General features: G+C 36.1%; 1 protein-coding gene across 2 annotated transcripts in view; it reads right to left on the reverse strand.

Moving 5' to 3' along the window:
• Positions 1–1327: 1327 nt before the first annotated feature.
• Positions 1328–12915, reverse strand: part of apold1b (apolipoprotein L domain containing 1b) — a 17232-nt gene continuing 5644 nt past the window's right edge. For both annotated transcript variants that reach the window (XM_079865927.1, XM_079865926.1), the window contains exons 7-12: positions 12054–12113; positions 10560–10625; positions 10431–10470; positions 10309–10360; positions 6659–7073; positions 1328–3717 (exon numbers count right to left, since the gene is read on the reverse strand). In XM_079865927.1, the coding sequence (XP_079722053.1) occupies positions 3226–3717; positions 6659–7073; positions 10309–10360; positions 10431–10470; positions 10560–10625; positions 12054–12113 (1125 nt within the window). In that variant the 3' untranslated portion in view covers positions 1328–3225. The remainder of the gene's footprint in view (positions 3718–6658; positions 7074–10308; positions 10361–10430; positions 10471–10559; positions 10626–12053; positions 12114–12915) is intronic.

Genomic DNA, 12915 nt, shown 5'->3' on the forward strand with positions numbered 1-12915 from the left:
GTATTTACTCGCCCTCATGTTGTTCCAACCCCGTAAGACTTTTGTTCATCTTCAACACAAATTAAGATATTTTTGATGAAATCTGAAAGCTGGCTCACGCCTTCATAGACTTCTAGGCAATTTCATTCTGCCGGTCCAGAAAAGTTATTAAAAAGATTGTTAAAATAGTCCAAGTGACTACAGTGGCTCAACCTTAAGTTTATCAAGCGACGAGAATACCCCCCCAAAAATAAACGACTTTATTAAACTATTCATTTTCTTCTTTGTGGGCCTCTGAGTGAGTTCACGAGAGCCACGACGCATGCGCGAGAACTGAGAAGATGCCGGTCTTCTCCGGCACGCAGATGGGTCTCGATGTTTAAAATGGTTATAAAGTGTGCATTTCCTGGATGCCTGAATCGTGAGAAACCAACGAGAAAACGTAAAAGTGCCTTACCAATGCCGCAAAATGAATGGCTTACCTTTCACACTTTCCCATCAAATGATCGTGAGCGTCGTCATCTCAGTTTACGCGCATGCGTCATGGCTTTCTTGTGAACTCACGTCAGAGGCCGAATAGTAGAATAAAGTCGTTATTTTTGTTGTTTTTCTTGCACACAAAAAGTATTCTCATCGCTTGATAAACTTAAGGTTGAGCAAATGTAGTCACTTGGACTATTTTAAACATTGTCTTTACTAACTTTTCTGGACCGGCAGAATGAAATTGCTTTGAAGCCTATGGAGCCAGCTCTCAGATTTCATCAAAAATATCTTAATTTGTGTTCCGAAGATGAACGAAAGTCTTACGGGGTTGGAACAACATGAGGGTGAACTAACCATTTAAGTTGGTTGGCTGGTTGGTGAATGATATTCCAAGTATGTTGATGCAACAAAATATTGAGGAAATCAAATGCCATCTTCATTTTGATCACACTATGTTTTCAGCTTATTATTCAAAACATGAATATTCTGACAATAAAAGAAGAAATTTAACCGGTTGTGGAGGCGTTTATAATGAGAAACAGTCCGCCTGGCATTGAACATGGGCTGGCATATGCAAATTTTTAGAGGCGTACATATTAATGATCCCAACTGTTGCGTCACAGTTGGTGTTATGTGGAGATTCGCCTGTTTTTCAGGGGTGTTTTTCAAAAACGAGATTTAAATAAGAAAGGGAAAACTATGGTGTTTGAGACTCACTGTATGTCATGTCCATGTACTGAACTCTTGTTATTTAACTATGCCAAGATAAATTCAATTTCACATTCTAGGGCACCTTTAACACACAATACAACCGGCCATCGCCATGATGAACAAATAAAGAATTGTTTATAATAAAACTTCTGAGTAATATAGTCACAGTCAGGTGTCTGCATACGCTTCTACCATCTAGAAATGCATGGCACAAAAACATCATTTCACGGTTTTGACTGCTGGAAGTGCTGGTATAGTTGCTTAAACCATATTGATCACAAGTAAAGATTGTTATCATGACTAACCGGCATGCACAATGTTATCTCTAGGAAATGTAACACCCTAATTTCATAGTTAAACAAATGTGACATTTAATTTTAAATTTAATCTTCAAAATAATTTCAGATGCGTATTTAAGAAAAGATTAACTGATTGCAACCAAACATTTTTCCAACACTGACTATTCAATGCAAGCTATTTTTAACTTGACACAATGTGGAAAAAACATTTAGAATGACATTTGTGGCATTTGTCTCGCTGTGAGCATTAACCATCAATTACAGCATAACACTGACAGAAAACTGTAAAACATGTCATGTGAACATCAATTTTAATGAGACAGACTGATGGATCAACCTGTAGGTTAGACACAATGATTACGGGGAAACAGGTTTAAAAGAGAAAGAAAAAGGTTTAAAACAATTGAAATTCAGGAATATCATCCATTTGACTGCACTGACACTTTCAGAGAATGGAATTCTAACTAAAATGAGCTCAATGATGACACTTGTCTTTTTAGAGCTGCTTTACAGCTGAATTAGATTCATAACTGAAAAATGTTGACACATTAACACTGTTGTTTTCCTGTTTATTACTGTGAAGCTGCTTTGAAACAATTTGACTTGACTTCTAAAGACCCGTTTTGTCCAGTCAATGACTTATTGATCTGGTACAATGATTCATTTGGAAGACATTCAGCAAATATGAACTGGAAATATATGCGATATCATGTAATTCACCCAATTACAATACAATACTGGTGTTTGAGTCCCAGGTTTGGTGCATCTGCTCCTTTAGTAGTGACAGAAAGAACATAATGGGTTGGAAAGAAGTATCTATGGAGATAATTAAGGAATCTGTGATTGGTCCGTCCTGACCAGTGCTGAGAAAGGGAACATGTATCATGTGACACTACTTTAACAACCACTGAACTGAAACATATACACAGCTGAAAATGTAAGATATACAGACCCATCATACCTGAGCAGTTACACATTTAAATTGAGAAATAATAAAGAATAATAAATAAGAGAATGGAAAAAAAGTATATTATAACAATATCCCAATATGTCTCAGTATATAAATGGCACTATGTTGTTCATTGCATAGGATATAAAAGAGTTACTTATTTGAATTGTCCTTATTTGTAACCATAAGACTCCGCATAACCAGTGCACTTAAATCGCATTACACTAAACTACTGTCTAATGACCTTTGGCAAACAGCGGAAATATTTAGATTTATAATAAATATGTATACGCTAAAGGTCCAAAGTTTGGAATAATAACCATTTTCTCTTCTGCTCACCAAGACTGCATTTATTAGATCAAAAATACTGTAAAAACAGTGAAATATTGCAGTGTAAATCATCTGTTTTCTATGTGAATATACAGTAAAGTGTCATTTATTCCTGTGATCAAAGCTGAATTTTCAGCATCATTACTCCAGTCTTCAGTGTCACATGATCCTTCAGAAATCAGTATAATATGCTTAATCTTTATCATAATTATTAATAATGGCTCTTATTATTATTCATTTATTCAAAAACATATGAAAAAAAAAAAAAACAACATAATTATTCCAAACTTTAGACCGCTAGTGTATTATAAATACGTATTTATTTTTATTTGATATGTTTTTACATTTATGCATTTAGCAGACACTTTTATCCAAAGCAACTTACAAATGAAATTAATAAAAATGATTAAATAATTATTATTTTATTTTATTTGTGCGTATTCTTGCTCAGGATCATCATCTATGCTTATTCCTCTAGCTGAACTCTTTTGTCAGTTCTGATTCTCGTTCCACGTCTTCCTCTTCATCCTCCCCATCCTCCTCATCCTCCTCTTCCACCATCTCCACCCCATCCAGGGTTTTCTGCAGCTGCTGCTGTATTCTCTTCAGCTCCTGAAGTCCATCCTGAAGCTCTCTGCAAACCTCTCGGATCTTGGCGGCGAACTCTGTCTTGGCTCCCTTGCGCAGCTCGAGCGAGCCCCTGGCGAGGAAGAAGAGGTCGAGCGCGAGGAAGAGTCCGGACATGACGCCGGTGGTGACGCTGAGCACCTGCGCGGCTTTGGCTGCTCCTCCCGCGACGCTGAGCACCTGGACGGTGTTGATGAGGTTCTCCGTGTTGACCAGAAGAGCTTTCCCGGCCCGGCCGCCCTCCTTCAACACGTGCTTCATGTTCTGATTAAGAGCCTTTCTGGAGATGCTGTCCACGTACTGCTCGAAGTTCCACTCCTCCAGAGTCAACATCCCGGCCTGGAGAGACCAGATGTTTATTAGAAGGATGAAGAGTGAGAAAATCACCAGAAATCATATCTATTTCTGCATGACTAATCTAATCTTAAAGGGATAGTTCACCCAAAAATGACAATTAGCCCATGATTTACTCACCCTCAAGCCATCCTAGGTGTATATGACATTATTCTCTCAGACGAACACAATCAGAGTTATATTAAAAAATGTCCTGGCTCTTCCAAGCTTTATAATGGCAGTGAATGGTTGTTTCTGTTTTGAAGTCCATCAAAGTGCATCTATCCATGATAAAAGTGCATCTATCCATCATGAAAGTGCATCTATCCATCATAAAAGTGCATCTATCCATCATAAAAGTGCATCTATCCATGATAAAAGTGCATCTATCCATGATAAAAGTGCATCTATCCATCATAAAAGTGCATCTGTCCATCATAAGTGCATCTATCCATCATAAAAGTGCATCTATCCATGATAAAAGTGCATCTATCCATCATAAAAGTGCATCTGTCCATCATAAAAGTGCATCTATTCATCATAAGTGCATCTATCCATGATAAAAGTGCATCTGTCCATCATAAAAGTGCATCTGTCCATGATAAAAGTGCATCTATCCATGATAAAAGTGCATCTATCCATCATAAAAGTGCATCTATCCATCATAAAAGTGCCATGGTCCAATGGTTAATAAAGACCTTCTGAAGTGAAGCGATGTGTTCATGCAAGAAAAATATCTATATTTAAAACTTTATCGACTAAAATAACTAGCTTTGATGGACTTCAAAACAGAAACAACCATTCACTGCCATTATAAAGTAAATAAGCAAGCTGACATTCAGTACAATCTATATGTTTATTTAGAATAAATACAAATGTCATTTACGTCTTTTAGTTTGTCAAGAGATTTAAAGCGTTGTTTTTGAAGAGTGCGCGTGTGCGAACGTGCTCTAGTAGGCTACGTAAGAACGGGCCTATGAGTGAATCTGGAAATAAAGCAAAATAACTGTGTGTTGACCTTAAAAATTTAAATGGTATTTTTTGTGTATTTTATTGTACTAATTCATTCGTTATATTGTGAATTATTTCCTCCTGGACTTTTATTTTGAAATAGCGATCTAATAGCGCTATTGCGGATATGACATGTTCAGAGCAGCACAGCTTACAAATGCGATCTTCTAACAGTTTAGCCTCGGAAAACATTGTAAGTAATTAACATGTTTATTCTGCTATAATTATTTTATGATTGTTGAATGTAATAAGTGATTGAACTGATTACAATATTGAAACGAACTTTGTAGAGAATGGATTGAAATGAGGGCAAACAGTTGACCGTTATCCAGCAGAATCATTGTATTTGTTTTCCTGCAATATATATTTACATATTTTATTTATTGTATTTCAGTTTTACAGTAAAGAATAATCACCAAGAAAAGTTACGCCTTGGTACTTTCTATGAGGGCAAAATGAGAAATAGTCCTCAGATGTCATGTCTGTAATTTATATCAAAATATCTAGCATTAATTTGATCTCAAACAGTTTTATTGAAATAAGTTATTTCTCCACTACCTGCGTGACATCATTAACCAACGTAGTTGAGCGACCAATTTGCGAAAATATGGTTTCGGTAAACAGTCATGTTTAGCTAGTTGATTTCTTCAACGATGCATCGTACTATTACCCTGGTAATCCAGAGTTCTCATGAGAGCACAAGTTGAATTTGCTCAGCGAGTTACTCTGGTGTCCAGTAATGATGCTCATTAAATATGCCCTTGTATCCGAGCTGCACCAATCACATCGGGTTATCTGATATAGACGGACCAGAGGCGAGATGACGACAGCGCTGTGACGTCGAAGTCATTAGAAAACATTGCAAGATGGCTATGGATGAACACCAGATGTTTGAAACGGCTTTGGCCGCTACAATGAACGAGTTAGACTTGGCTTGTTATCTAAAAGAGGAACAGAAGACGTCGCTCGAATCGTTCCTTTGCAAGAAGGGCGTTTTTTCTGTTTTTGCCGACCGGATACAACAAGAGTCTAATCTACCAGTTAGCTCCGCTGGTAGCTAAGCGTATGGGGCTTGTTGTGATTGGTTGTAGTGTTATCCAATTGCGTGCAGTGAGATTTTCAAATGCATGCTTGGTGCCGCCCCTCGAGCTGGACGACTTTCATTAGTCGACGCCAGACCATTAATCTTTCAGATTTAGGTCTGGATTTCCAGGCTATTGCACTATGAATGATAGTGAAGCAGCGAGTTACAGCGTTGTATGGGAAACACACCACTGATTGGCCATTGCATATACACACAACAGAAACATGTGAAATTATCCACACTAACAGAAAACAGACGATTATTTAAAAACAGAGGAAGATCAGGGATGGTTATATCCTATCAATCATGTACTGCAATAAAAGAAGGCTCACATCAACACCAGTGCTTTTTTGTAGAAAGATTGCAAAAGAAGATGTACTTTGTATTTTTGTCTTTTTGTTTTACAATGTAAATATAATTTTTAAAACATTTTTAAATCAAGATACATTTACTTGAGAAGCAAAATGACATGATAAAAAGTCTTGATTTTTGAAAAATGTATAAAAATTAAGAGTTTATGCTTATTAAATAACTATAAAAAACAGTAAACATTTTTATAATTAATAAAATATAGAATAGCAAAAATGCATAAAAAATACAGTATAGTATCAGGTATTCTATGTAAATGTTTATCTTAAACTTTTTTTGTTTAATTGCCAAGGCAAAATTTCTCATTTATGTTCAGTTTAACTTCAAATACTAAAATAACTAAAACACAATACATAAAAAAAATAAAAAAATAAAGCTAGCTACTATTTCAAATAAAAGCAGAAAGTATCAAAACTACCTCTAAATACTTCAACAGTATATGTTTTCTACTAAAACAACATGTTGGTCATCAAGGCGTCTGACCTGCAGAAAGTCCAGGCATTCTTTAATATCCTGGATCTGGTGCTGGTAGTCTTGGATCATCTTCTCCACTTTCTTGCGGTCGGTGTTGGAGTGGAGCGTGTCTGTGATGTTGGCGGAGGCCGAGGTCACGCCACCAGCCGTCGCCACACCGATGCCCACCGCCGTCACGATGAGGGACGTCCCGAAGGTGAAGGGCGCCAGAACCAGGCCGGTGATGGTGGTGATGCTCCCGGCTACGCTAGCCACCCCTCCGCCGACGCTAGCGGTCACCGTCTTCTTGTGGAAGGTGTCGGCCGCGTCCGCTAAAGCCAGGAGCTCCAGTATCCGCTGATGCAGAGACGCCTCCCGCTGGCTCACCAGGTGAACGAATAACTTGGCGGCCATGAAGACCCGGTTAGCAACCGCTTCGATCGCTCTGGTAGACAGAGAGGTATTTTACTTACTGTAACTAAATGACTTTTACTTAAAGCTACAATATGTAACTTTTTGTAATAAAAATCAAAAAATCACTTGCACAGTGTGATATATTTCCTGCAGTTGTGTACTTACAATATCTCAAAAGTTCCCAAAGATTTTTAATTTCAGAGAAATTCCAGTTTTAAATAATGGCTCGTCCCTGTCGCCCTGTCCCACTTGTCGCCTGTCCATGACGTAATATCCGCGTTATCCCTGGTTTCCGCTCGTACTGCCATAGTAACCATGGCGACAGACGTGGACAACTGCGTTACGTCTAGCGGCGCGCTCACACTGTTGTTGTTTCATTCAAACCATGGCAAGCAGACTTTGGGACAAAAGGAGAACTAAAACGATGATAAATTTCAGCGTGGCTTTTTCGAGATGCCGAGAGCTAGCGTCCGCGACTAACTTCCACTCGACAGAGACGCGCAAATGTACATAAAACTAATCAATGTTATATAGCTCAACTGACCTGTGTGAGTAAGTTAGTAGTTACTTGCGGGTACCGTATTTTTCGGACTATAAGTCGCTCCGGAGTATAAGTCGCATCAGTCAAAAAATGCCTCATGAAGTGAAAAAAAAACATATATAAGTCGCACTGGACTATAAGTCGCATTTATTTAGAAATTTATTTCACAAAATCCAAGACCAAGAACAGACATTTAATCAGGAAAGGCAAGTTATTCAACTACACAGTAGCACACAGAACAACAGGCTGAATAAGTGTCCAGTATGTTAACGTAACACATTAACGCCCGTTTCACACATACTCCGTTTGTAGTGCGTATATTTTTCCGTACCCTTGTTAACAGGTCAGAGCTTTCACAATGCACGCGGTTGCAGTCCGTCGATCCGTTCCAGTTGCGGTGCGTATACAGCAGTGCAGAGATCGTTTCCGCACCGAGTCTATTTTTGCTGTGCTGCACGCGCTGAATTAAAGTGACAGCACACGGTTTGTGGTCAAAATGAACACCGATTGACCAGATTGACATGAAAATGTAGTAATTTCATTATAAATGCATTTAATTAAATACTAGCCTACTATTTTTCACAGTCATCTTTTTACTTCAAGCGTTGGTAAATCAAGGAAAACTACAATTTACTTCAACAAGGCGACATAATGAACAACACTCGTCTCATTCGTGGAGGTGGAAAAACAAGTTATTTGTGACATGCAAGATTTATTGTATAAAGATTTAAATTATGCAAAAGAAAGGGTATGAGTCTGCTGTTTTTGTCAATTTTAAGTTTTAATTTAAAATGTATGCGATTTTAATAGTGCATGGTTAAATATTTTACCACTTGCTTGAGCAACTTAATAAATAATTATATAGAAGTAATGCATTGAATAATAGTTTGTTTAAATTGTGTTTAAACGTGAATACGTCTATTAAAGAGTATATGTATAAAGAGAATCGCAATGCTGACAAAAAAACTTTTTCTTTTTTTTTAAATAAAATTTGCTGATAACTTCTGGATTTGAAATCATAGACTGTAAAAAAATACAATGTGTTTGGGGTTACAGCCACGGGTCAGTTACGCACTGCAAACGCAGCTTAAGTGAAAGCACTTTAGCGCGTGCTGCTCCTGCACAGCATATGCACCGCAACACGCACCGCACACGCACTGCACACGTTATTCAGCTACACAATAGCATAAAGAACAAATATCTGGGAGGCTGAATAAGCTAAATTAACATAAGCCAGCGAGTCCAACAAGCAAGTTACCAGTAAACAAGTTCACCAAGCTCCCGCGATCTCATTCCTCATCATTTTCTTCATCATCCGTGTCGCTTCTGAACAACTCCGCCAACTAGAGCGCCCCCTCGCGGCTGTAGATGGTAATGTTTTCTCTTGGTTCATCTCAGTCTGAATTAATTTTGATATATAAGTCGCACCTGACTATAAGTCGCAGGACCAGCCAAACTATGAAAAAAAGTGCGACTTATAGTCCGGAAAATACGGTAAGTTAGTTCGGTAGAATGAAATGTCCTTATTCCTTTATATCCGCGGGACTCGTGTGTGGCGCTGATATCAGTCTCTCATTAGCAATCGCGACCTTCACACCACAGTCATGTTAAAAACATCAGTGTATTCACTCATCCATAAACATTATTATATCCTTCGGCATGACAGCAAGTTCTATAATTCTGCTTATGCGTCATCAACTGACGCCTTTGTTATTGTTAGAGGTTAGTGACCCCTAGTGGCGAAAAAAAATACATATTGTAGCTTTAACTGACTTACTCTGAGATATCTTCTTATAAATGTATCTGCCGACTTAATGCTTCTAAAAAGGAGATTATCATGGGTCTATCAAATATAAGGTTTAGCACTACACAATATCAGTCTAAACTGTGGAAATACTGGTACTTTTATATTTTTGTAACGCATTGATGTTTTTTTTGGGGGGGGGGGGGGGGGGGGGGGGGGTTATTGTTGTGTTATATGCTGGGTGTGTTTTAAAAATTTGACCCTGAGTCTGTAATAAAGTTATGATTGATTGATATGCTGTGATACAAACGTAAATTTATAGCCAATAAAGTCTGTAATAAATGTCACTACAAACTAGTATAATTATACTATGTTGAAATAACTGTTATTTTATTGTCATTAATATACTGTTATATTTATCCCATTATAATATATTATTATAGCAAGATATTATATATAAATCATACACCAACAAAACATATAAACATTTACTATATCCAAAAAGCAGGCTGTGAAGAAGTTTATTATTTTTCTACATGTACACAATTAACATTAAATACGTTCAAAAGAAAATGAACTGTAACTAGTTTTAAGTCTATAATTTCTACAATTAACTATGTTCATTCATCAGTCAATAAACTAACCAGTCTGGAATGGGTTTCTTTACTAACTAACTAACTAACAATTTATCTATACAGTATGTCAAACACATTACATTTATTAATAAATAATTAACAGTTAGAGTACACAACTGCTATTATAATTTTTAATATATATATATATATATATATGTATATATTATAAAAAAACTTTATTTCAGTTAATGTTTGTTTTCTTTCATTTAACGAAAATGTTTTAGTAGTTTTAGTTTCATATAACAATAATAACCCTGGTTTAAATATAATAAATCACATTGCAATAACACTTAAAGAAGGGTCGTTTTTTCTTAGAAATTGTGATATAATTATAAATCTTTCTCACCGTTCTCCATCTTCTTCAGTAAACTGTTTCGACTCGTTCCATTCGCCCCAACCTGACGAATAAAACAAGATCAAACACAAGTCAAACGTTCTTAAAACACGCCTGAACTTTAAAGAAAATACCTTCCACTGTTCTCCACCAATCCAGCAAACCCTCTTCATCCTGTCAATGGAAGACGAACTCAGTTCTCTGCCAGCAAACATGCTCAAAAAACACTAGCAATCGAGGACTAAACCTGAGTTTACACATACGTCTTCATCATCCAGAGGATTCCCGTCACTGGAGCCGACAGCAGTCTGAACTACAGCAGAGCGGATCTGCACACACACACACACACACACACACACACACACACACACACACACACACACACACACACACACACACACACACACACACACACACACACACACACACACACACACACACACAGTGTTGATCCCGGATTCGCACAAAACACTGATGCATCAACTTTTCAACAACAGTGCAAACCTTCTGCAGTAAAACACGGAAGATGTGAATTTTACTGAAGAGTTCTTGCATGTAAATGAAAACAATAACAGCCACTGAAGCTCCAGCTCAAATATGATTCTGTATGTTAGTCGTATTAACTAACCAACTAATAATCAACTATCTAAGCAATTAAGTAACCAACTAACTAACCAGCTAACTAATCAACTAAGGAACTAACTAATAATCATCTAACTATCTAAGCAACTAAGTAACCCAACTAACTAACTAATAATCATATAACTAAGCAACTAAGTAACCAAACTAACTAAGTAACCAACTAACTAACCAACTAAGGAACCAACTAATAATCAACTATCTAAGTAACTAACTAACAACTAAGCAACTAAGTAACCAACCAACTAACCAACTAACTAACTAACTAACTAACTAACTAACTAACTAACTAATCAACTAAGTAATCAGCTAAGGAACCAACTAATAATCATCTAACTATCTAAGTAACTAACTAACTAACTAACTAACTAACTAACTAACTAACTAATCAACTAAGTAACCAAGTAACCAACTAACTAATCAACTAACTAACTAATATCTAAGCAACTAAGTAACCAACTAACTAAGTAACTAAGTAATCAACTAAATAACCAACCAACTAACTACAAATCTATCTATATACTGTAGAGTCAAACACATTACATTTATTAATACCTGATTAAATGTTGAAGTACACGTTTGCTGCTATATATGCTGAGTTTTTATTTTTATATTTTCCATTTTCATTTTAGTTAAATTTTCAGTCATTTTTTTTTTTTTTTTGTCATTTTAAATAATAGTTTAAAAACATGTCCATGAAGTTTTTGTATGGTTTTGTTTTAGTTGGACATTAATACAATCATATTTCCAAAATATAAAATATGAATGAATAACATAACAATTCTGATTATGAATTTTCACGCATCAGTGAAGAGATATTCAAATATTGTGATGCATCTGAATCAAAATAATACACAAAGAGTCATATATTATGAATTATATTATAGCCCAGCTCATGAAGATATTAAGATATTATAAACATCATGATTTTCTGTAGAGCTGCTTTCAAACAGTGTGTGTAACTGTGTAAATCTGACGTCTGGATGTAAATAAAGCAGATTTCACACTGACAAAATCAGCTCATCTGATTATGAGTCAAACTGGAGAGAACTGGAGTGTTTGTATAGATGATATGATAAAGCGTCACGCATGTGCACATGAACAGATGAAACACACACCTGTGTGTCCAAACACACTCCGCCTGTGGAGGATGAAGCCGCCTCTGCTCCGTCACACACCTGCAGAGTGAGCGAAATAACTTCATACAGCAAAACAAGCTCATGATTTTACCCATGTAAAGCCAGATGAAATAATCGTCTGAAAAATATTTTTCTTTTCATTTATTGAACCTATAACCAAAATATTGTACAAAAATGTTTTGCATATGTGCTTTTAGTTGAGTATCATAAGTGATACCTCAGGCTTTGCTGGCTCATAATGAGAATATGGAGAAGAAACAGCTCAATGTCAGCAGAAATATACAGATGCTGACATTCTGATGCTCGTAAATCAATGAGATCTTCCAGCAGATACTTACATAAAACGCATATAAATATCAATATCTGCCAATAATATAGTCTTAGTAAGATGATATTTAAATGCTTAGTTTTATGATCAAAGCTCTGTAGTTTTAAAACATATAACGCAATGGAACGATGATTGACAAATTAACAAATAAATCTTCCTCAAAAGCCTGATGATCATATTTGATACTCATGATTTCTATAATAAATGATGATGGATAATCAAGTAAAGCTGCTATAATATTACTATGATCAAAGTTATTCTTGCGTTTCCTTGACGAAGATTTGACAGAAACAATCGTGATGATCATGTTCAGCTTTTACAGGCTTTATAGGGTTAACACTTGTTTTCATTTAAAAAGAAAAATAAATAAAAATCATAATAATGACTGGTAATTTTCTTTCATATATGAATCAGTGCCACACAAATGTAAAAGAGTTAATATTATACTATGCAAATTAATCTTGAATAGAATCAACACTGGTGTTATAAACAAATATAGTATATTACACTATT

Source organism: Squalius cephalus (assembly GCF_949319135.1).
Source record: "Squalius cephalus genome assembly, chromosome: 3".
Classification (NCBI taxonomy): domain Eukaryota; kingdom Metazoa; phylum Chordata; class Actinopteri; order Cypriniformes; family Leuciscidae; genus Squalius; species Squalius cephalus.